General features: G+C 41.2%; 1 protein-coding gene across 3 annotated transcripts; it reads right to left on the reverse strand.

Moving 5' to 3' along the window:
• Nucleotides 1–643: 643 nt before the first annotated feature.
• On the reverse strand, nt 644–13412 carry LOC112215302. Of its 3 annotated transcripts, XR_002948213.2 has the most exons (6): nt 12716–12831; nt 11194–11346; nt 8862–8922; nt 4387–8561; nt 3112–4065; nt 644–1803 (listed from the first exon to the last, which is right to left on the reverse strand). XR_002948213.2 is itself a non-coding variant. In XM_024374225.2 (5 exons), exons 1-5 carry the CDS (start codon nt 13274–13276, stop codon nt 3670–3672), a joined length of 4791 nt encoding a protein of 1596 aa, XP_024229993.1. In that variant the 5' UTR covers nt 13277–13412; the 3' UTR covers nt 2748–3669. The 3 variants fall into 3 exon arrangements, 2 of the variants coding, with proteins under 2 accessions (XP_024229993.1, XP_024229992.1); XM_024374225.2 differs by lacking the exons at nt 644–1803; nt 12716–12831 and adding an exon at nt 13271–13412 and having other exon boundaries at nt 2748–4065; XM_024374224.2 differs by lacking the exon at nt 644–1803 and having other exon boundaries at nt 2748–4065.
• Between the last annotated feature and the right edge of the window lie 8396 nt (nt 13413–21808).

Consider the following 21808-nt stretch of genomic DNA (forward strand, 5'->3'; position numbering starts at 1 on the left):
GTTGGATAAAGCCTATGAATGAGGAAAATTGTGTTTTGAGGGTTTTTGGCTAAATAACGAAAATAAAAGGTGGTACACACAGGCTTTGGAGATCACATTGGTTTTGTTGAAATAATCTTCATCAGCTAAAGTCAATTTGGAAGAATGTATGTCATTTAAATTTGAAAAAAATCACATAGGCTTTGTTAACTGATTGCTATTATTACTAAATCTGTGTTAACCTCATACCTTACTTTGAGCATTTATTCCCAAATCCTATTCTTTCCCCATTAATTTTTCCCATGGGGATGGCTGAACAAATATGGTGGTGGTTAATGTTATTGCAAGAAAAGTGGAGTGAGAGAATGTGTTCCATTTACAGAGTAACTTCTACAATTAGTTATTATTATATCAGCAGATCAGGTTGGGTTGCAGATTCGGTTGTAATCTAGAAACTAAATATCTAACGGTAAACAACATGCATATTGAGAGCTCCTCATGGAGTAGAACTCTCCTTATTCTACTGTATTCCCCTCTAGAAGCATCCACACCTCCAGATCCAGTGAATTTGCAAATATTCTTGGTTATGATAACATGTAGACAATCACAAGTGACTGGTGAGATTCATTTAACAAGCTGAGGAGCAATAAACCCAACTGACATACCAATAACATGGTAATAGGACCAGTTTTGTTGTTCAATTAAAATGTATTTATTTTCTGTATACCAAAGAAAACCAAATGGCGATCCAACACAAAATGAGAGTACAAGTAAGGAAAAAAAGCTGAATCAATATGCTAACACACTTATAACACACTGCCACCATTATTGTTCAATATTCATACCAATAAAAATTCTCTTTCTTGAGTAAAGAGACATCATTAAAACCGTTATGAGTCAACAATCAAAACAGTGATGAATAATGATAAAAATAGCAGAAGTAGTAGTTATAACAATAGTGATAATCAAGTGACAATGAATAGTGAATAGAATAAAAAGCATATCTCCATAAAACTACCTTGGACCGATCCCAGACTTAGAGCACAGCACTGCAACCCAGTCCTTATTTTTAGACAAGCTACAGCTCGACACCATAACAAACAAAAAAAAAAAAAAAAAAAAAAGATTAGTAATTATGAAGGATATTTTAAAACTTGTAGTCTATGAGCCAAATCAAGTGCCTGCCCCAGGTTGTGAAGGCTGAAATGCATTCATCTGTAGCTCATGGTAAAAAAATGTTGGACTGGCTCAAATGTCAAGCCATGGGAGTTCCTTTACAGTCTGCATGAAGAACATCTCTGCTGCTCTGTCAACCTCAAGATTGCTTTTTGGTTTTTTTAAATGACAGAAAGCAAAAGGAAGGATAACTTTGGAATATTATTTTTTTCTTAATATATTTCTTTTTTTTTTTTTTAAGAGAAAAAAAAAGTGTAATTTGTCATTTTGCATTTTGTCAATACTATTAATAGTAACATTATTAATAATATACAACTTAAAACAGAAGGAAAAATATCTTTAGTATTTTGTGTCCTTCAAAACAGCACCTTTCATAGTTTGTGCGGTCTTGACTTTTTGCATGTCCCAATTGCTTACAGAAGTATCCCCAGTAAGACAAAGGTGACGACTAGAGTACCCAACTGACTCCCTTCTCCTGGTTTCTGGACTTGCATTGTTCTACCCATACACAGATAAGTACTAGCTTGCAACCACATATGTTTCAAGACAGAAAAAAAAAAATTTAAATCTCAGAAATTAAACCCCGTTCTTTTCTAGTTCTTCTTGTCAAGTCTGTTTCCTTTGACCTCCCCAGGAAGTTGATGTATCCTGAACAAAAATATAAAACGCAACAATTAACTGTTTTACTGAGTTACAGTTCATATGAGGGAATCAGTAAACTTAAATAAATTCATTAGGCCCTAATCTATGCATTTCACATGATTGGGAATACAGATATGCATCTGTTGGTCAAGGATACCTTAAAAAAAAAGAAGAAATGGGTCTCAGGATCTCATCACAGTATTGCTGTGCTTCCATAACCCCACCATGGGGTACTCTGTTCACAACGTTGACATTAGCAAACTGCTCGCCCACAAGACACCATACACGTGGTCTGCGGTTGACGCCAAATTCTCGAAAACGTTGGAGGTGGCTTGTGGTAGATAAACTAACATTAAATTCTCTAGCAACAGCTCTGGTGGCTATTCCTGCATTCCAATTGTACACTCAAAACTTGAGACATCTGTGGCATTGTGTTGTAACAAAACTGCAAAAAATTAAGTGGCCTTTTATTGTCTCCAACACAAGTGGCACTTGTGTAAGGATCAGCTTGTTGATATGCCACACCTGTCAGGTGGATAGATTATCTTGGCAAAGGAGAAATGCTCACAAACAGGGATGTAATCACATTTGTGTGTGTTTGGACAATTTCTGGGATCTTTTTTTCTGCTCATGAAACAACGCTTTACATGTTGCGTTTATATTTGTGTTCAGTGTATATTGTTTGTTAAGGAATATCACTCGTTTCAATCTTACACTTGAAATGATTTGTTGTGGATATTTTTCATTGACCAAATAAGGAAATGTTATTTTCTTGTTCAACATTCATTCAATAAATCTTAAAACACCAGTAGTGAATTAATAAATTTAGAAATAATTTAAGTGTCAGGACTAAGACTTTCCTTGCACAGCAGTAAGGTCTGATCCGTTTTGTTTGGTGTTTAATGAGTTCATGTAGATATTTTTTTTGACAGACTGCAAGTACCAAAAACAATGTTTCCAAATGTAATTAATGTAACTTACAATAACACATCCAACATGCAACACGCACATCTTTCATTAAGTAGAAAGACACTGCATAAGAATGCTTAAGAATAAAAACGTTTCATACAATGTAAAACGCATCAAAGTGCCGTATAATGAGAGTCTGCCCTCTTCAGCCTCTCTTTTCCCTGTCTATAGAGGATTGTCATGAGAACAGTGAGTGGGTGTGGCTGAAATGGAGGCCTATATAGTGAACTACTTTTGACCAGGGCCCATGGAGGATTCCATTTCAGCCACAGCCAGTGTGTTTACAGGAGGGGTTAATCTGTTCAGTTTAACAGGCCAATTCTATTCACAAGCAGTTAAAAGTACCTTCCGATTCCATGTGAAGTAGCATACACCATCCAAACGCACGCCACCTGTATCCATACAGAAAGCTTGTAGTGACACACAATCAAGATGGCAAGTTCAACGCCACTAAAAAAAAGAGCTACTTCTCATTTCTGGTTCAACTCTATACAGTTACAGGTAATCCCAGCAGTCTTTTTTTAGTCAGTCAGATAATGGCCTAATTGTTTTTTTGCATAAGCACAGTCTTTAGGGATAATACACAAGTATTATAAGAGTGATTTAAAAACTGGGCCAGGATGGTTAAGGACAATATTATAACCGCAGCCCAGGACAATATAAGGGACTGGTAAATGTTCACTCATTTGATAACTTTTGGTGAAGCAGTGTGACAACAGTGTATCCAGTTTGGACACAAGAACTCGGTAGAAAGACGTCCAATGTGAGGGAGCAAGGGTGGTAGGTGACTGGGCCTTTCCATCACACATTAAAGAATATTAGCTTGGAGGACCAGTGCCCAATGTGTTTATAAACATTTAAGGAGCCCAATGGGTCCAGTCTTTACCAGCACTGATGGGTGCCTTAGCTGGTGCTGCTGGGTAAGGGTGGGGAAGCTGAAGGGTCCTCCACACAAGACCCGGAGGCGGAAACAGAAATAGACCCGCTATCAGATTTATTGTTGATGATGGTCGCTGGCTGGCCAAAGTTAGTGGTTCTCAGAGTGGCTAAATGTCGAAGGGAGAAGACATGGGATCTTGCTGCTGCTCTGGACTCAAAGCCTGTGTTGCAGGCCTGGCACTTGCCTCTCAGCGTCTCTCGGCCTGCAGGCTGGCCCCCGGCTGGGGGAGAAGAGGGCTCCAGGACGGTCAGCTGAACCGGTTTGGGAAGGATGGGACGGTGGGCTCGTAGAGCGTTGTACTGCAGGTAGCTGCCCGAGCTCATGTCAATCGTCTTGGAGGGATCTGACGACACAGGAGACTACAAAAGGCAGAGAGAAAAAAAAAAAGTGTCACTACAACACTGGCTACTGACATACAAGTTCAACAAAAGGTCACTGGTGTATTACCTCAACATACAGTTCTAGACAAGAAGCTATGTTTTAGAGCTGGTTTCCCCAGACACAGATTCAGCCTAGTCCTGGACTAAAACTCATGCACAATGGAGATCTCCATTGAAATTGATTTTTTTGTTCACAACTGGGCTTAATCTCTTTCCTAAATAGTTGCCTGTAAAGTTGTTTTTATTTTTATATATCTCCACAGACCAATTCATTGCATACTGTACAGTAAAATGTCTGACCAGTTTCTCCTGCTGCAGCCTCCATCGTTTCTCCTTGGCGCGGGTATTCTGGAACCAGATCTGGACCACCTTGAGCGGCAGCCCCAGCTCCGTCCCTACCGCCTCACACTCCATGGCGTTAGGGTGGGCGCACGTCTCATAGCATGACTGCAGGATGGACAGCTGCAGACAGGACAGGTGTGTGCGTGGCCTGCGGGTGGTGGAGTGGTGCAGGAAGCTGCTCTCCGATGGAGAGGTCTTAGCGATGGTGACAATGCTGACTGTGGTTTGATTACTTGCGCTTGCTGTGGTGGTGGTGGTGGTGGGGGTGGTAGTTGCCGTGGCAGCAGAGGCAGGAGCAGAGGCCGTGGCAGCAGCAGGAGCAGAGGACGTGGCAGAAATGGTGATGGCAGTGGGGGCAGCAGCTGCACCGACAGCTGTGAAGGTACGGGGTGCTGACAGACCCAACTGTTCCCTAGACAGTGTGTTGATCTTAAAGGGGCCCTTGGCCGACCAGTAATTGAGCCCATTTTGCTTTTGTGACGTCGCAGCAGGAGACTTGTTAATTGGCGTCGAGGGCAGTTTTGGCACCATGCGGTTGGTGGATCCAGGCCTGGCGAGTGGCTTCGCTTGGTTACGATCATCCACTTCCTCATCATCTTCCCCAACTTCCTCTTCAGGCGCATGTTTGGGAAGGGGGCGAGGCGGGGGAGGTCGGGTTTCCTTGTGGACGACAGGGAGAGCTGGAGCGATGCTTTTGGGGGCGATTTTGACCATTGTGACATTGTTCGTCAACTCCATTTTGGTCTTTGGCACTGCAGACACACTGTGGCTCACGGAGGAAACGGAAGAGGCCACCTCCTTGGGCCTGTTTGGAACAGTTTTTTTTACATTTTCCTCCTTCTTCACCTCCATCTTTGGGATGGCCCGTACTGGATTGGCTACAGTTGAGACGCTGCTGTTGGAGTTTGATTTGGGGGTGCTGGAGAAGATGGGTTGTGACAGTGGCCAGGTGAACTTGATGAGTGGTTTGCCCACTGCTGCCAGAGTGCCATCACTGATGAAGCGAACCTCACCCTTGCGCTCCCTGGCCCGCATGTTCTGGAACCAAATCTGTACAACTTTCTTTGGGAGATGGACCCACTCTGATATCTGCTCAAACTCGTGTTTCCCAGGATTTGGGTCTTTGAAATAGCAGCCATAAAGCACATTTAGCTGCTCAGCCTGGATGATGGTCCTGGAACGTCTCATGTCGCGGTACCGCCGTGCTTTGGGCCTGCCTTTCTGGTCTCTCTCCTCTTTCTCTCTCATGTAGACAGTGCTGGCCTTGGCCATGTTATTCCCACTGACAAAGCCACTGCTGTTGGAAGTCGCTTGCTCAGGTTTGACCTTGACCACAATGAGTCTCCCTTCCCCAGGTGCCCCAAAAGCTGTGGGCCTTAGACCGAGTCCATCAAGCAGACGGCCCTTTTGTGCTGAAGTCTTGTCACCCGTGAGAGATGTTGAGCTGTTGCTTTTCCCAATGCTGAGATCTAAAGCAGCCTCACAGTCTCCTCCATTAGACATGTAGTGGGAGGTGTGGGTATGGGAGGAGAGGGATGATGTAATGAGAGGGTCAGAAAACCGGGTGATGTTAGGGGGGTTTGGAAAGGCAGGTACTTTGCCTCCATCTCCTTCTGCAACTCCAAGCCCAACCACTGAGGGAGGGAGAGAGAGAACATAAGGGCTATGGAACTGATTAGAGAATGGAGTGAGGGACAGAGACAGAGGGAGGGAGTGTAGAATGCCACTTGGAAGCCGTTGATGGTCAATGGTGACGGGAAGGTGGGAAGGAGGATCAGCTTGGGCCTCTAGTTGTAAATCCACGTCGGGGTCTAGTCTCTCCTTCTTAACCTCTACCTCCTCCCGCTCCAACTCCCTCTTTCTCTTTCTTCTCTTTGCTCTCTGAGCTGCGGCCTCCTCGGCATCATCGTCATCCTCAGCGTCTGAGAGGAACACAGTGGTGGAGCGCAACACCTTTCCTCCTGAACCCTTGTCTGCTGACAGTTCTACCAGAGCCTCCTCTTTAGCAGGGCTTCCTGGCCCCTCCCTCATGGAGCCACTCAGGCTGTCCTCATCACTCACAATGACAGAGGTGTAGAATTCTTCATTGTCTGAGGTCAGACACGAGTCCCCTTGGCTCTCCCTCCCCATCTCTTTACGCCCTCCACTATTTGACAAATCCATCGCGTGACTGCCAGAGGCCTCGTCGCTGACCCCACCCTCTGTCTCATCTATCGTAAGACAACCTTCCTCCTCGTCGTTATCAAGACCCTTGTATTTTTTACCATAGCCTGCAATGCTGCTCACGCGCTCTGTTCCCCCAGCTATCTGCCGCTCTTTGGCTCGTCGGGCGTCGGTGAGCCACTTGCGTACCTCCACCTCGGTGAGCCCCACCTCCCTGCCCAACGACTCGCAGTCTTCACGGGGAGGACTGGCTGCATCAGCCTCGCTACGCGACTCCAGAAACGCACGCATAACCTGTATCTGGAACTCTGACAGTATCGGGGGGCCTGAGAAGTGGCGAGCCCTGAAATGAGCATGGCGACGAGTTGAATCGGGGGAATTTAAGGTGCATTTAGAGGGGCTAGATTCCGGGGAGCAGACAGAGGCATAAGGGCTTGTGCCAACTTCAGATTTTTGAGGGGTAGAATCAGGGCTAAGCAAAAGGTTTAAAGTGGTAGGACTTAGGCTTGAGTTGCTGGTAACAGACAGTGAGCGGTCACTACACTTGTCATTGTCCCCCACTTTCTCATCTGGCCCCATGTGACCTGCTGAGTTCCCGCTCTCTGTTGTGCTCTCTTTCATTTCAATATCTCCATCTATCATACATGACTCAGCCCTGTTATTTTTGCCTACTAAGGCACCGAGATGCTCTTGTGCATATCCCTTACCATCCTCCTCACAAATCTCTCTTTCTCCATCACCACATTCCATGGACCAACTGTCCTCCTCCTCAGCCTTAAGTGATCCTTTCTCCTCAGCTGTCGCCTCGTTTGTGTCTTGCTTCACTTTGCTCTTGTTTGTTTGGCTGTCTTCTGAACAGGCTTGTGAGATTGCTTGGAGACCGACAGCTGGCCACTGGTTCTGTAAGCTACTGAGTCTTTGGGCCAGGATAGCTTGCTGGGCAGCATTGAGACCTAGTAGGGGTATTGACTGGGTCAGAAGCTCTGGGTTTAGTCTCTGGCTTTGTGTTTGGAGCCCATTCAGAATAAAGGGGATGAGCATCTGAGTCTGGGTTATGAGCTGAGGTGAGGCCGTGGCAGGGGATGCACCAGCCGCAAACAGAGAGGGGAGGAGGGAGGGGAGGAGGGAGTGTGAGATAGAGCTTGGGCTGGACGTGAGGAGGGTGAGAAAAGCAGAGACTGCCTGAGCAGAGGTCACAGGGGAGGAAAGCAGTGAGGGAGACGGCTGGGTTTGAATTGCATCTCCATCTTTGTTAGTCATTGCTGCAGCAGCCAGGCTTGCCGGGGTGACACAATTGCTGCTGGGGGTGCTAACCAACTGTGCAGCACTGCCCCCAGACGTAACAACTAAGTTCGTAGCCATATTGGTCCTTCCTGAATTTCCACCTGCACTGTTGGCAGAGATTCCTGCATTTCTGCTACGAGTCTGGTGCAAAACAGATTTCAAATGACTCTCCAGGGTGATGGCATGGTTGTAAGAGACTCGACACACAGTGCACTGGTAGGGCTTGTTTGATAGATATGGCCGAGACAGAAAAGGGACTGAGGGAGCGGCTGGGGTCCCATTTTCGCCACCTTGTTTTAGGGATCCTGTTCTCATCCGTTGCACATGGGATGCAGAGTTGTAGTGAACACTTAATGCGGTCCTGGTAGGAAAAGCCTCTAAGCACGTATTACACTTGAATGGAGGACTGTCATCGCCTTCAGCCATTACACAATTTGTACCCCTTGACTCTTCATTGTTGTCAGGTGTTTCTGTGGACTGATCTCTCTCCTGAACTCCACCTCCCTCCAGATCTCTAGCTTCCTCTGCCTCCTTATCCATCTCTTTATCTTTGTCTCCAGACCCAACGAGAGTGTGCCTACTGTCGGAATTATGTTGGGGTCCGTCAGTGTTCTCATTATTATGACACGGGTCTGAGAGGGAGGCGGAGGAGGCTTCTAAAAGCTCCAGCTGTAATGACGGAGCATCTGATGTAAAGGAGAAAGGCAAGATATTTCAACAGCTTTTTTTGGTAGATGGAACCCTGACAGCACCCGATTAATGTATTACCTGACAAACACAAATACAGTCATAGCAAAAAAATGCTAGGTGTAGGTGTAACAATACCCCTCTTAGTAACAGGCGTTTAGTAGCACACGCTAGATGTTTAGGTTACTCTGTCAATGTGCTTGTATCCACTATTCAAATAAATTCATAAATACAATATTGATAAACTAATCCACAGTGCAAAATGGTGGGTACTGCGGTCATTCAAAGGAGAAAGTCACCTGCGTCATGCAGAACATCGGTGTCCCCGTCCACTCCACTCGCCCCCTGTTTGGGAGCAGCCTGGTGAAGAAAACGTGATTAATTCATTCTGAAAAAGGAAACTTTACCTTCAGACTAAATTCTGCTGACACGGGAACCAACTGCTTAGCTTTGCAGTCTAACAAGAGAGCATCTTACTACAAATTGGTGACTCATTTTGCAATATTTCACATAACCAGTGATCCACTACTAATAATGCCCTAAGGGGGTAAATAAAGTTATATTGAACAGTCTACAGTCCCACAATTATGTATACACACAATGTACAATAATGTATCATGTACACACACAATGTACAATAATGTATCATGTACACACACAATGTACAATAATGTATCATGTACACACACAATGTACAATAATGTATCATGTACACACACAATGTACAATAATGTATCATGTACACACACAATGTACAATAATGTATCATGTACACACACAATGTACAATAATGTATCATGTACACACACAATGTACAATAATGTATCATGTACACACACAATGTACAATAATGTATCATGTATACACACACAATGTACAATAATGTATCATGTATACACACACAATGTACAATAATGTATCATGTACACACACAATGTACAATAATGTATCATGTACACAATGTCAATAATGTACACACACAATGTACAATAATGTATCATGTACACACACAATGTACAATAATGTATCATGTATACACACAATGTACAATAATGTATCATGTACACACACAATGTACAATAATGTATCATGTACACACACAATGTACAATAATGTATCATGTACACACACAATGTACAATAATGTATCATGTACACACACAATGTACAATAATGTATCATGTACACACACAATGTACAATAATGTATCATGTACACACACAATGTACAATAATGTATCATGTATACACACACAATGTACAATAATGTATCATGTACACACACAATGTACAATAATGTATCATGTACACACACAATGTACAATAATGTATCATGTACACACACAATGTACAATAATGTATCATGTACACACACAATGTACAATAATGTATCATGTATACACACACAATGTACAATAATGTATCATGTATACACACACAATGTACAATAATGTATCATGTATACACACACAATGTACAATAATGTATCATGTATACACACACAATGTACAATAATGTATCATGTATACACACACAATGTACAATAATGTATCATGTACACACACAATGTACAATAATGTATCATGTATACACACAATGTACAATAATGTATCATGTATACACACAATGTACAATAATGTATCATGTATACACACAATGTACAATAATGTATCATGTACACACACAATGTACAATAATGTATCATGTACACACACAATGTACAATAATGTATCATGTATACACACAATGTACAATAATGTATCATGTACACACACAATGTACAATAATGTATCATGTATACACACAATGTACAATAATGTATCATGTATACACACAATGTACAATAATGTATCATGTACACACACAATGTACAATAATGTATCATGTACACACACAATGTACAATAATGTATCATGTACACACACACAATGTACAATAATGTATCATGTACACACACACAATGTACAATAATGTATCATGTACACACACAATGTACAATAATGTATCATGTATACACAATGTACAATAATGTATCATGTACACACACAATGTATAATGTATCATGTACACACACAATGTACAATAATGTATCATGTACACACACAATGTACAATAATGTATCATGTATACACACACAATGTACAATAATGTATCATGTACACACACAATGTACAATAATGTATCATGTACACACACAATGTACAATAATGTATCATGTATACACAACAATGTACAATAATGTATCATGTACACACACAATGTACAATAATGTATCATGTACACACACAATGTACAATAATGTATCATGTATACACACAATGTACAATAATGTATCATGTATACACAGAATGTACAATAATGTATCATGTATACACACAATGTACAATAATGTATCATGTATACACACAATGTACAATAATGTATCATGTATACACACAATGTACAATAATTGACCATGTATACACACAATGTTCAATGTACATACACAATGTACAATAATATATAATGTTGTACAATAATTTATCATGTATACTGTTTAACATCCAAGTATCATTCATGAAACACATCACCATAATAACAGACACCCAAGTCAAGTTTTGTAGACCCATGTGATGTAGCGTAGCACTACTCACAATGTCCAGCAGCTTGTCTACACAGTTAGGGAGCACACTATGACTGTCAGACAGGTGCAGAGAAAGGGAGCCCCTGTCTGGTAAGCCTTGTTGACACAGGGGGCACAACCACACCTCGTTGCTTTCACTGCTCACCGTCTCTCCAGACTTCTCCTGCAAGATCAAAATGTGTTTCAGTGGATAGAAAAAAATATTGCTTTGAAATTAGAACCATATCCAGGGGTGTTTACTTGTATTTTTTTTTTTTTTTTTAAATGTCATAGGCTACACAGTGCAAATGTTATTTCAGTAAGTATGTTGGAAATATACATCTACATAAACCTAAATAGTGAGAGTAATCCAAGTTATGCCTCAATATAGATAACTATCAGAAGAAACACATACAGCCTATTGCTAGTCTAATTGTTTAGGCTATACAGCCAAAATAGTATGACGAACTTGGTCCAAATAAATCAATAAAAACAGACAAATAAAAACACAGAATATTTTCTGAATTGAATGCAATGTCACTTCACTTCACACGAAGAAACAGTTATTCCACTTCAATTAAATCGTTGCGAATGGCTTGATTATTGACCTTGACCAGCATACATTTACCAAATTTCAGAGACAAGTACGATATCTAGGATCATGCAAAACATAACATGTCGCTTCATTGTAACTAATGAGCGAACCATGGGCCATTTGAACGTGATCACACACACACCTATATAATAGCCTTGTATAAATGGCCAGCATACCCCAACCACGAGACAATGCAGTGTTGTCCTTTTCCAAAGCTACTCGGCAGACATTGAATTGTGTAACTAGACCAAACGACCCTATTATTAGGCTACAACTTTCAATACCGGTACTTCTAAACGAATCGATGAGCGATAAAAAGATACATGTCGAATACCAACACTCCGCTGTATTGCCCACTTCCGTCCTCACCAATTAGCTAGCTAGCCGTGCCCAGAAAATATCGTTTTACCAACAAGGTTTCGTGATTATTATAGTTAAGAGAGAGAGAGTGCCGTGCGTTATAAACCATAGTTTAAGGATTTATACAACGGTATTGATACATTCCCATTGCTCTTCATTCTTTAGCTAATTAAGGTACCGATTAATTAGATACGCGGAACAGTGATGAATCAATTAGCTAGCAAGCTAGTTAGTTAGCCAAGCTATCAACGTTGTGATGCTAACTAATGTTATGAAATGCAACAAACACGAGTTCCTCTGCAATTATAAAGGACGGCTAAAAACAGAGACTCGAAACGTACCGCATTGATTATTCATTTACGGTGCGAAATTAAAACAAAAGGATTCAAACAATCGTGCCAGCCTGTTAGCCAGCAAGATAACCCGTCGCACTCAACTAGCTAGTCCAGAAGACCAAAAAAAATAAAAAATAAACTTAACCCAGGTGAACATGGCTACACATCCTGAAGCATAGCGTTCCACTACAAATAGATACATAGACTGAGTCGCTAGGCTTTTGGTTCCCATCCGAAACCTCGGCCTTGAGTGGTTCCCTTACCCCACAGATTATAGGCTTCCAATCGGGCATCCAGTATTACGCCACCCGCTGCCTGCTCAACAGCGCAAATTGAGGCCTACATGGACTAAGCTATTTAATTAATGAATATGGCTTCCCTTCACAGATGTGTAAAAAAAAAAAAAAAAAAAAAAAAAAAAAACGCACCCCTCCTCCCTCACCATTCCACAAAACCCAGGACGCATTTTAATGATCAGTTTCATTATCCAAGAGTTTTAGTATTCACGAACATCTTTAACAAATCATTGTAGATAGCTTCGTGCAATAATTGACCAAATAAATCAAACGCTAAGCTACTTGAAACAGACTACATGCACACTGCGCACGGCAAAGGGGGGTGGTGGGGAGAAGAGAAGGGGAGGCAGAAAAGTTTTGGACATTTATGTTCGAATTCGGTGCATAGAACTATTTGATATACAACAATTTATCGTTCGATTGTTGTTCACATGATAGTTTCAATCTTTCAAGCACAATCGCAATTAAGACATCGACAATATCGTTTAATTAACTTCTGAGCAATTAAGTTAATGCATTTACCTGCATGGTCGCCGCTCCAGCACACGCTTCCTCTCGCTCTTTAAAACTGAAAAGTTTTCCTGCTCGCCCTCCCTCGCCTGTTCTCTCTCTCCCTTCGTCTCTCTCCCTCCCTCTTCTCTCTAGTAAACACACGACAGCTCCCCCCAAGGCTGATCGCTGACATTCAGCAGGGACGCAGACGTGTCGTCAATATAAAACCTTTACGTAACAATATGAGTTGATTCAAATAATATTTGTCTCGTCGAACCAGTTTTGCTGTTTAATGTAATGAGGCATGCTGAGAGTGGGCTTTTCCAGAGCCATGGCGACTGATCTGAATAAGCATTTGTAAAATTCAATCAACCGGATTGAATCAGATTTCATACCCAACATCCTGATCCTGTATGGGGTCATCAGATTAGGATTAAAATAACTAAACAGTTAATAACTAAATAGTTTACAGATTGAAACTTTAAACAACTATATCGGAAATGTATCTCGATAAAACGTTACATTTATTTCTAAATATAGTGAGCCAATTATATGTATTCGATTAAAACTATTTGGTTTCTGTTTTGTTTCTGAGTCCAGCAATTGTAGGCTATTCAATGAGATTGGCACTTTTCACTTGGGCCTAAAAGAATCGACCCCTATGTAATTAGGTCACTTCTTCTACTGCTTCTATTATATCGTGGCGGTACACAAACAAACGTTTCAGTCACTTCTTATTTCACCAAACACTTTTATATTAATGTACATTTTATTGCAAAGTAGTGCGTCACAATAGTTGCATTAGTCACAGGGGGATTAGGGTTATAACAAAGATAGAAGAGTATATTGGATATGTTTAAAAACTGTTACAGTTGTTCTCCAATCTCTGTAATGTACCTTTTCTGCGTTATTATGACGGGCTATGATGCCCGGGAATGCAGTAATTACCTAGGTGTCCACACTGCGCCTTTCTAAAATACTTGCAGCTGTCAGGGATTTAGGAAAACTCAAACTCCAACCTGTTTTGCATGATTGTTGATCGGTAATAAATTGTTACCATATCCTTACCACTATATGCCGTGCTTTTATGTCCGATAATTGTGTATTTATGTTATAAATCTTTTATATTTTCTTTATTTTTCCCCTCTCCCCCTCCACCTTTAGTTCTGTTTGACGATTAGAGGGTTCAAGGGAAAATGGTTGTCTACCTACAAAGATACCGCCCAGAGCACTATGTAAAATGACTAAATGAACATACAGCTGCACTGTTACATTGTAACAAATAGTAGCTGACTAATGTCAGAGAAAATGCTGTACATTATAATACTTTGTTTTAGTTTGTCATGTCCTTAACTTTGTCTAATTAAAATGGTTAACACTAAAAGTATGGTCTAATTTTGTTTTTACAAACATGCAATGAAAAGTTATTATGATTGGTTTCCAGGTATGTCCTGCTGTGCTGTCTAGGTGGCGTCTTCTTTTTCCCAAGGCAGTTAAGCCAAAACCACGCCCCGTTATTCAGAGAGGCGTTCTACAACGCTTTGAGCGCTCTCCAAGTCCGGAAGTGAATATCACGTAGCGCGAATTTTCAGTCACGGATTAATAACATTTTCCCTTGTATTTCAAGATTGAAAAATATAATAACATAATGTCGTGGACCGAGCTAGCCATTAACATCCCTTAACGCTCAAAGACAGATTCAATGGCTGTAGCATAGCGTATTCGACTGAATGATTAGCTAATAAATATGAGACATTATGAATAGTAAGCATTTGCTTTTACCTGATAGTAGCCTACTAATGATAATATAACTTCAAATACCGAGATGGGTTAATTTAGCTGACCTTCAATTTAGGGAATTCAGCAGAGTTATGAGACATTTGTACAACTCATTGAAACTGAAAATAAATACATGGGCAAATGTTACCAAACATGATAATAATAGGCCTGCATTACGGTAGGCAGCTAATTGTTAAATTACACTTAACATTCTTACCTTGGAAGGTCACTGTCTCTGCGCTGATCGCCTGTGAGTGAGACAACGCTAGCTAGCCAATGGGAGCGTAATAGAACCCCGGGGGCGTGGTTTTAGCTTACCTGCGTTGAGAAAAAGAAAGATGCGTCTGGGTGTCATTGACCTAGTACATGGTAATTCAACCACTTTTAAAGAATAGTGAACAACAAACTTGTCCATATGCGGAGTCAGTCAAATCAGAGCAATCACTTCCAGTGTCACTGAATGATACTTTCATCTGCCATTCAGCAAGTTTTGGATCCACTCTGGCTGGGGATGTTGGATGATTGGGAATGTGTCTTCCAACCTCTATCACCACACTAGTTGTGTTTGGTCTTGTTAACCAACCTTTAAAAAAAACAATAACATTGAGTTAGTATAATTACCTTACAAATGAAATACAAGATACAAAAAAAAGATCCTGCGCAATCATCATTTTTAAATACAATTTTTTAAGAGATTTTAAGACAGGTTTATAGCAACCTTTTGAAATTTAGAAGTCCAAATGTTACCCTATAAAATGGGTTCCCAAACTTTTTCACTCAGGCCCCACTTCCAACATTGTCATGTCTTGTGTGTTCATGTGATATTTGAGTGACACAAACAATACAACAAAATCAATGGGCAAAAAAAAAGAGCTAAAAAATGTTAGTTGACATGGCCTAGTTGGTTTGGACATCGATGGCAAGTTATACATAAGTCAGTCTCCAATGACTAACATGACAAGAGGAAAACTGCTGATGTACTATCCAATTTCGAAATTGCACCTTGTGCATTCCACTTTTACCACTTTCAGGAGTAAATTGAAATCCACACTGATTTGAGCTGGAGTGCTAAACTCAGTTGCTACACTTTATCAGACATGATGGCGCCGACAGAGATGGCAGCATCGCGACTAGCTCTTAAGCAACACTGCAATATTTTGTTTGTTTATGTACTCTTTTTTACATTATTAGCTCAGGAATTGTTTTGTGTCATTACATACAGCCCGGGAAGAACTATTGTTCATCAGCCAAGACCTCAGAAGAAATGTAGACCGCCACAAGTCGGGTTCATCCTTGGGAGCAATTTCTAAATGCCTGAAGTTACCACGTTCATCTGTTCAAACAATAGTATGCAAGTATAAACACCATGGGACCACGCAGCCATGGGACCACGCAGCCATCATACCGCTCAGGAAGGAGACGTGTTCTGTCTCCTAGAGACGAACATACTATGGTGCGAAATGTGAAAATCAATACCAGAACAACAGCAAAGGACTTTGTGAAGATGCTGGAGGAAACAGGTACAAAAGTATCTATATCCCCAGTAAAACAAGTCCTATATCGACATAACCTGAAAGGCCGCTCAGCAAGGAAGAAGCCACTGCTCCAAAACCGCAATAAAAAAGCCAGACTATGGTTTGCAACTGCACATGGGGACATAGATCGTAGTTTTTGGAGAAATGTCCTCTGGTATGATGAAACAAAATAGAACTGTTTGGCCATAATGACCATCTTCATGTTTGGAGGAAAAAGGGGGAGGCTTGCAAGCCGAAGAACATCATCCCAACCATGAAGCACAAGGGTAGGAGCATTATGTTGTTGGGGTACTTTGCTACAGGAGGGACTGGTGCATTTCACAAAATAGATGGCATCATGAGAAAGAAAAATGATATGGATATATTGAAGCAACATCTCAAGACATCAGTCAGGAAGTTAAAGCTTGATCACAAATGGGTCTTCCAAATGGACAATGACCCCAAGCATGCTTCCAAAGTTGTGGCAAAATGGCTTAAGGACAACAAAGTCAAGGTACTGGAGTGGCCATCACAAAGCCCTGACCTCAATCCTATTGAAAATTTGTGGGCAGAACTGAAAAAGCGTGTGCGAGCAAGGAGGCCTACAAACCTGACTCAGTTACACCAGCTCTGTCAGGAGGAATGGGCTAAAATTCACCCAACTTATTGTGGGAAGCTTGTGGAAGGCTACCGTTTGACCTAAGTTCAACAATTTCAAGGCAATACTACCAAATATTAATTGAGTGTGTGTAAACTTCTGACCCACTTTGAACGTGAAGAAAGAAATTAAAGATGAAATAAATCATTCTCTCTACTATTATTCTGACATTTCACATTCTTAAAATAAAGTGGTGATCCTAACTGACCTAAAACAGGGAGATTTTACTAGGATTAAATATCAGGAATTGTGAAAAACAGAGTTTAAATGTATTTGGCTAAGGTGCATGTAAACCTCCAACTTCAACTGTAGGTTAGGAATCACTGGCCACTTTTAGAAATGGATCACTAGCCACTTTAATAATGTTTCCGTATCTAGCATTACTCATCTCCATAATGTATAAACCGCACTCCACACTATTCTATAGTATCTTAGTCACTATTAAATTGTGTTTACATATTGCATCACCCAGCCATAAACAGCCATCTCCAGCACATCAGAGGCTGCTGCCTATAGACATCGATTAGGAATCACTGGCCACTTTAAGGACATGAAACACAAGCCACTTTAATAATGTCTCCGTATCTTGCATTACTTATCTCATATGTATATACTGTACTCTATACTATTCTACGGTATCTTAATCCAATGCTGCTCTGACATATGTATTTCTATTCTTAATCCTTTCCTTACTTAGATTTACGTGTATTTTGGCTATATGTTGGGAAACTGTTAGATATCACTTGTTAGATATTACTGCACTGTCGGGGCTAGAAGCACAAGCATTTCACTACACCTGCAATAAACACGTGTATGTGACCAATACATTTTGATTTGAATGTCATCCACAAAGCATGTCCCGCAGGCTCTAGTTTGGTCTTATCTTGACTTGATTATTGTCCAGTCATATGGTCAAATGCTGCAAAGAAGGAACTAGTTAAAGTGCAGCTGGACCAGAAAATGCCCTTCATTGTAATCAGAGGGCTAATATCAACTATGCATGCCAGACTCTCTTGGCTAAGAGTTGAGGAAAGACTGACTGCATCAATTCTTGTTTTTATAAGAAACATTACTGTTTTTGTGTTTGAAACATTACTGTGTTTGAAATTCCAAATTGTTTGCATAGTCAACTTACATATAGCACTGACACACACACTTACCCCCACCAGGGGTCTTTTCACAGACCACAGGTCCAGAGCAAATTCAAGGAAACATACAGTATTATACAGAGTCCACGGAACTCCCTTCCATCTGATATAGCTCAAGTGAACAGCAAACCTGGTGTCAAAAAAACAAATAAAGCAACCCCTCATGACACAACGCCTCTCCCCCATGTGACCTACTTGTTGTGTATGTACTGACATGTATGTGTAACTCATAGATGCAGACACACACACACACACACACACACACACACACACACACACACACACACTACATGTAAATTGTACAGTATTTGTTTTTTTCCGTTATGCAGTGGCGATTTTAGCATGTAAATCTTGGTCTGGCAAACAAACAAAAAATGTTGGGGGATGAATGCCAGCTAAGTCACTACACAACACTAAACAATTCAAATTATTAGGGTGAGGCACATGGGGTACTAACAGCTTACTACACAACATACACTTAGTATTACTTTCTTATCTACAGTATACATATCTCCCTGGCATATTACATCATTTACGCAGCAGCATACAATACATTTTTGGACTCACTTTGTTGTGTTGTTCTCACTTGAACAGGAAAAAGTGGCACAGGGCTCCTTGTGGGCTCTAGAAAGAGCCCCGAAATCCCGATTTACAATTCCGAGTTGGATGACCGCTTAAAAATATTTTCTGTATTTTCCCAGTCGGAGCTAGTTTTATCTGAGTTCCTAGTTGTCTTGAACTCATTGAAGTCTGAGATTTCCCAGTTCCGAGTTTCTAGTTGTTTCGAAGGCGCTAGAAGTCATGCTGGATTGACGGCATGGCCATTGTAAAACTTTTGTTGCCCATGGTGTTACCCCCTTCATCGTGATATTCAATTGATAGTTTCAATCTTGTCTCATCGTTGCAGCCGCACTGCTTCTTGACACGCTGCTAGCTTAACCCAGAAGCCAGCAGCACCAATGTGTTGGAGGAAACACTGTCGGACTGACGACCGAAGTCAGTTTGCAGGCACTTGGACTGCCTCAAGGAGTCGCTAGAGCACAATGCGACAAGGACATCCCGGCCGGCCAAACCCTCCCCCAACCCGGACGACGCTGGGACAATTATGTGCCGCCTCATGGGTCTCCTGGTCACGGCCGGCTGTGACACAGCCTGGGATTGAACCCGGGGCTGCAGTGGCGCCGTAGCACTCATTGTTGAATTTGCAATTTCCAACTTGTTGTATAATGTTTATGTTCAATGGCCGATGAGCACCGATATGTTTTATCAATCATTTATCTTCATATTTATCCTTTATTTAACTAGGCAAGTCAGTTAAGATCAAATTCTTATTTACAACAACGGCCTACACCGGCCAAACCCGGACAACACTGGGCCAATTGAGCGCAGCCCTATGGGACTCCCAATCATGGCCGGTTGTGATACAGCGCAATTCGAACCAGGGTGTCTGTAGTGACGCTTCTAGCACTGAGATACAGTGCCTTAGACTGCTGCACCACTCGGGAGCCATATGACAAGGATTGAAAAGGATTTGCCAGTAGATTGCCAACTTGATGCATGATGATGACTTCTTGTCTAACTTGCTAGCTAACATTTTGAAAGTGTGATGTTGACATGATCAGTCCAATCACAGCTATGGTAGATATGTGATTTGACTTCATTTTATCTGTGGCCAATGACCTTGAGCCTTCTAGGATGGGCACGTCTAATGTAAGTATAAGGCAGCAACCAAGTGGCTTGAATTCTTTTGCTCTTCTTCGAAATTTTGTGGCGATTGTAGTGTCCATTTGAGAGACAGAACACTGAGCCAATCACGGCGCAACTAGAGAACATTACCAACCCCTACGCTCCCTTATTTCCACTGGCTGCCCCACTACCACAGAAAGCACTGAGCTAGGCTGAAACACTGCCAAAGTGCCAAAGTAACATGCAAAATGGGCAACAACAACCAAAAAAGAATGTGGTGCTCTGCCTGAATGACGCGTCGCCACTGCCGTTATGTGTCTGGACACCAGTAACTTGCTGTCGCCATTGGTGTCTACTAATGGGGATCATAATACCATTTTAAATAAAATCCTTGTAATTTGTTGCTATCCTTGCGGTTTTATGGATGTCCTGGTTTCAGGGTTTTCCTGTCGAGAATGCTATCCATATATAGAGTTGTATTGACATGACTTGAATTTTATAAAGTCTACACATCCACGTTTCAACATGCACTGGCACAATTTCAGTGGGTCATGTGACAGCAGAAGTGCACAGGCCACTGAGGTTTAAGTATGGACAAAGATGTTCTCATCTATCTGTGGTATATACTAACAAGATACGTCTCTCCGAGTCCGCTCACAATGGGAGTCGTTGTTGTCAAAACGGCATGGCGGGATCTCTAGCTCACGCCTATCCCTTCTTTGGATTGGTGGATACATCTCATTATTGTAATCTTTGTTTGAATATTCGATGAGGGTTGTTGACGTCAACCGCCTGGATTCAATGGCGATCGCACATTGTTACAATACTATAAACATAATGACATTTAAAATGTATTTATTATTTTGGAGCTTCTGTGACTAATGTTTACTGTTCATGTTTATTGTTTATTATCTAATTCACTTGCATTGGCATATGTTTCCCATGCCAATAAAGCTCTTAAATTGACATGGAATTGAGATGCCGCGGACAGAACAATGGGTTAGTTATAAACATTTTTGGAGATGCAATGCTACTAGCCTCATGCCATGAACATGCATAGCCATCTCTAGACAACTCGAATAGAAAGTGTTTTTTTCTTCTCAAAGTTGCCGGGATGTCACGTATCCTACTTATTACGAAACGTATATTCGATCAAATATAAATCTTTCATTTTTTTGTTGACCAAATTCGACACTCTCATTGACCTCCATACAAAAGCTCATTTGCTTGATGGTAAAAAAACAAAAACAAACACCTGCTTTGAGGGAAACAGATTTTCCGCGGAGTTGGGTCTTCCTCTCTGGGCACAGTAAAAGACACGCAGGTGTTCCAGTATTGTAAACATGGTGCATAGCTGACGTTTAGTTACTTTGGTCTGGTAATAGTTTGAAACATCGGCAGAGAAGAACGGCTACAGATAACAACCGTTTTCATAAACTGACTCGTAACAACATAATTGGCAAATTATTACACTTAATCTACAGCACCAAACAACTGTCAAGCACGTTTAAATGTATGTTAGGTATTTAAACTAGGCTAGCTGGTTAGATAGGTAACGTTAGTCCATATATCTAGTCAGACAATACATGCGATGGGTCAGCTAGTGATATGTAACTAAGGTTAGAGCAAGTTGATTGTGCTTCTTGTTTTGTCATAAATTATCCTAGCTAAGTATTTTGGTAGTAGTCTGTTAATCTCTCACACGACAAACACATTTATCTGACTCTTATCATTATTCACTTCTCATAGACAACATAATTGACTTCCCTGACAAACTCACGGT

Source organism: Oncorhynchus tshawytscha, linkage group LG16, assembly GCF_018296145.1.
Source record: "Oncorhynchus tshawytscha isolate Ot180627B linkage group LG16, Otsh_v2.0, whole genome shotgun sequence".
In the NCBI taxonomy this organism is placed as follows: domain Eukaryota; kingdom Metazoa; phylum Chordata; class Actinopteri; order Salmoniformes; family Salmonidae; genus Oncorhynchus; species Oncorhynchus tshawytscha.

Coding starts and splice junctions, on each gene's coding strand:
- LOC112215302 (XM_024374224.2), bottom strand. CDS start 12,745: ATGCCCGATTGGAAGCCTATAATCTGTGGG. Junction 11,347..12,715: donor GGAAGCCTATAATCTGTGGG/GTAAGGGAACCA, acceptor TTGATCTTGCAG/GAGAAGTCTGGAGAGACGGT. Junction 8,562..8,861: donor CGATGTTCTGCATGACGCAG/GTGACTTTCTCC, acceptor CCTTTACATCAG/ATGCTCCGTCATTACAGCTG.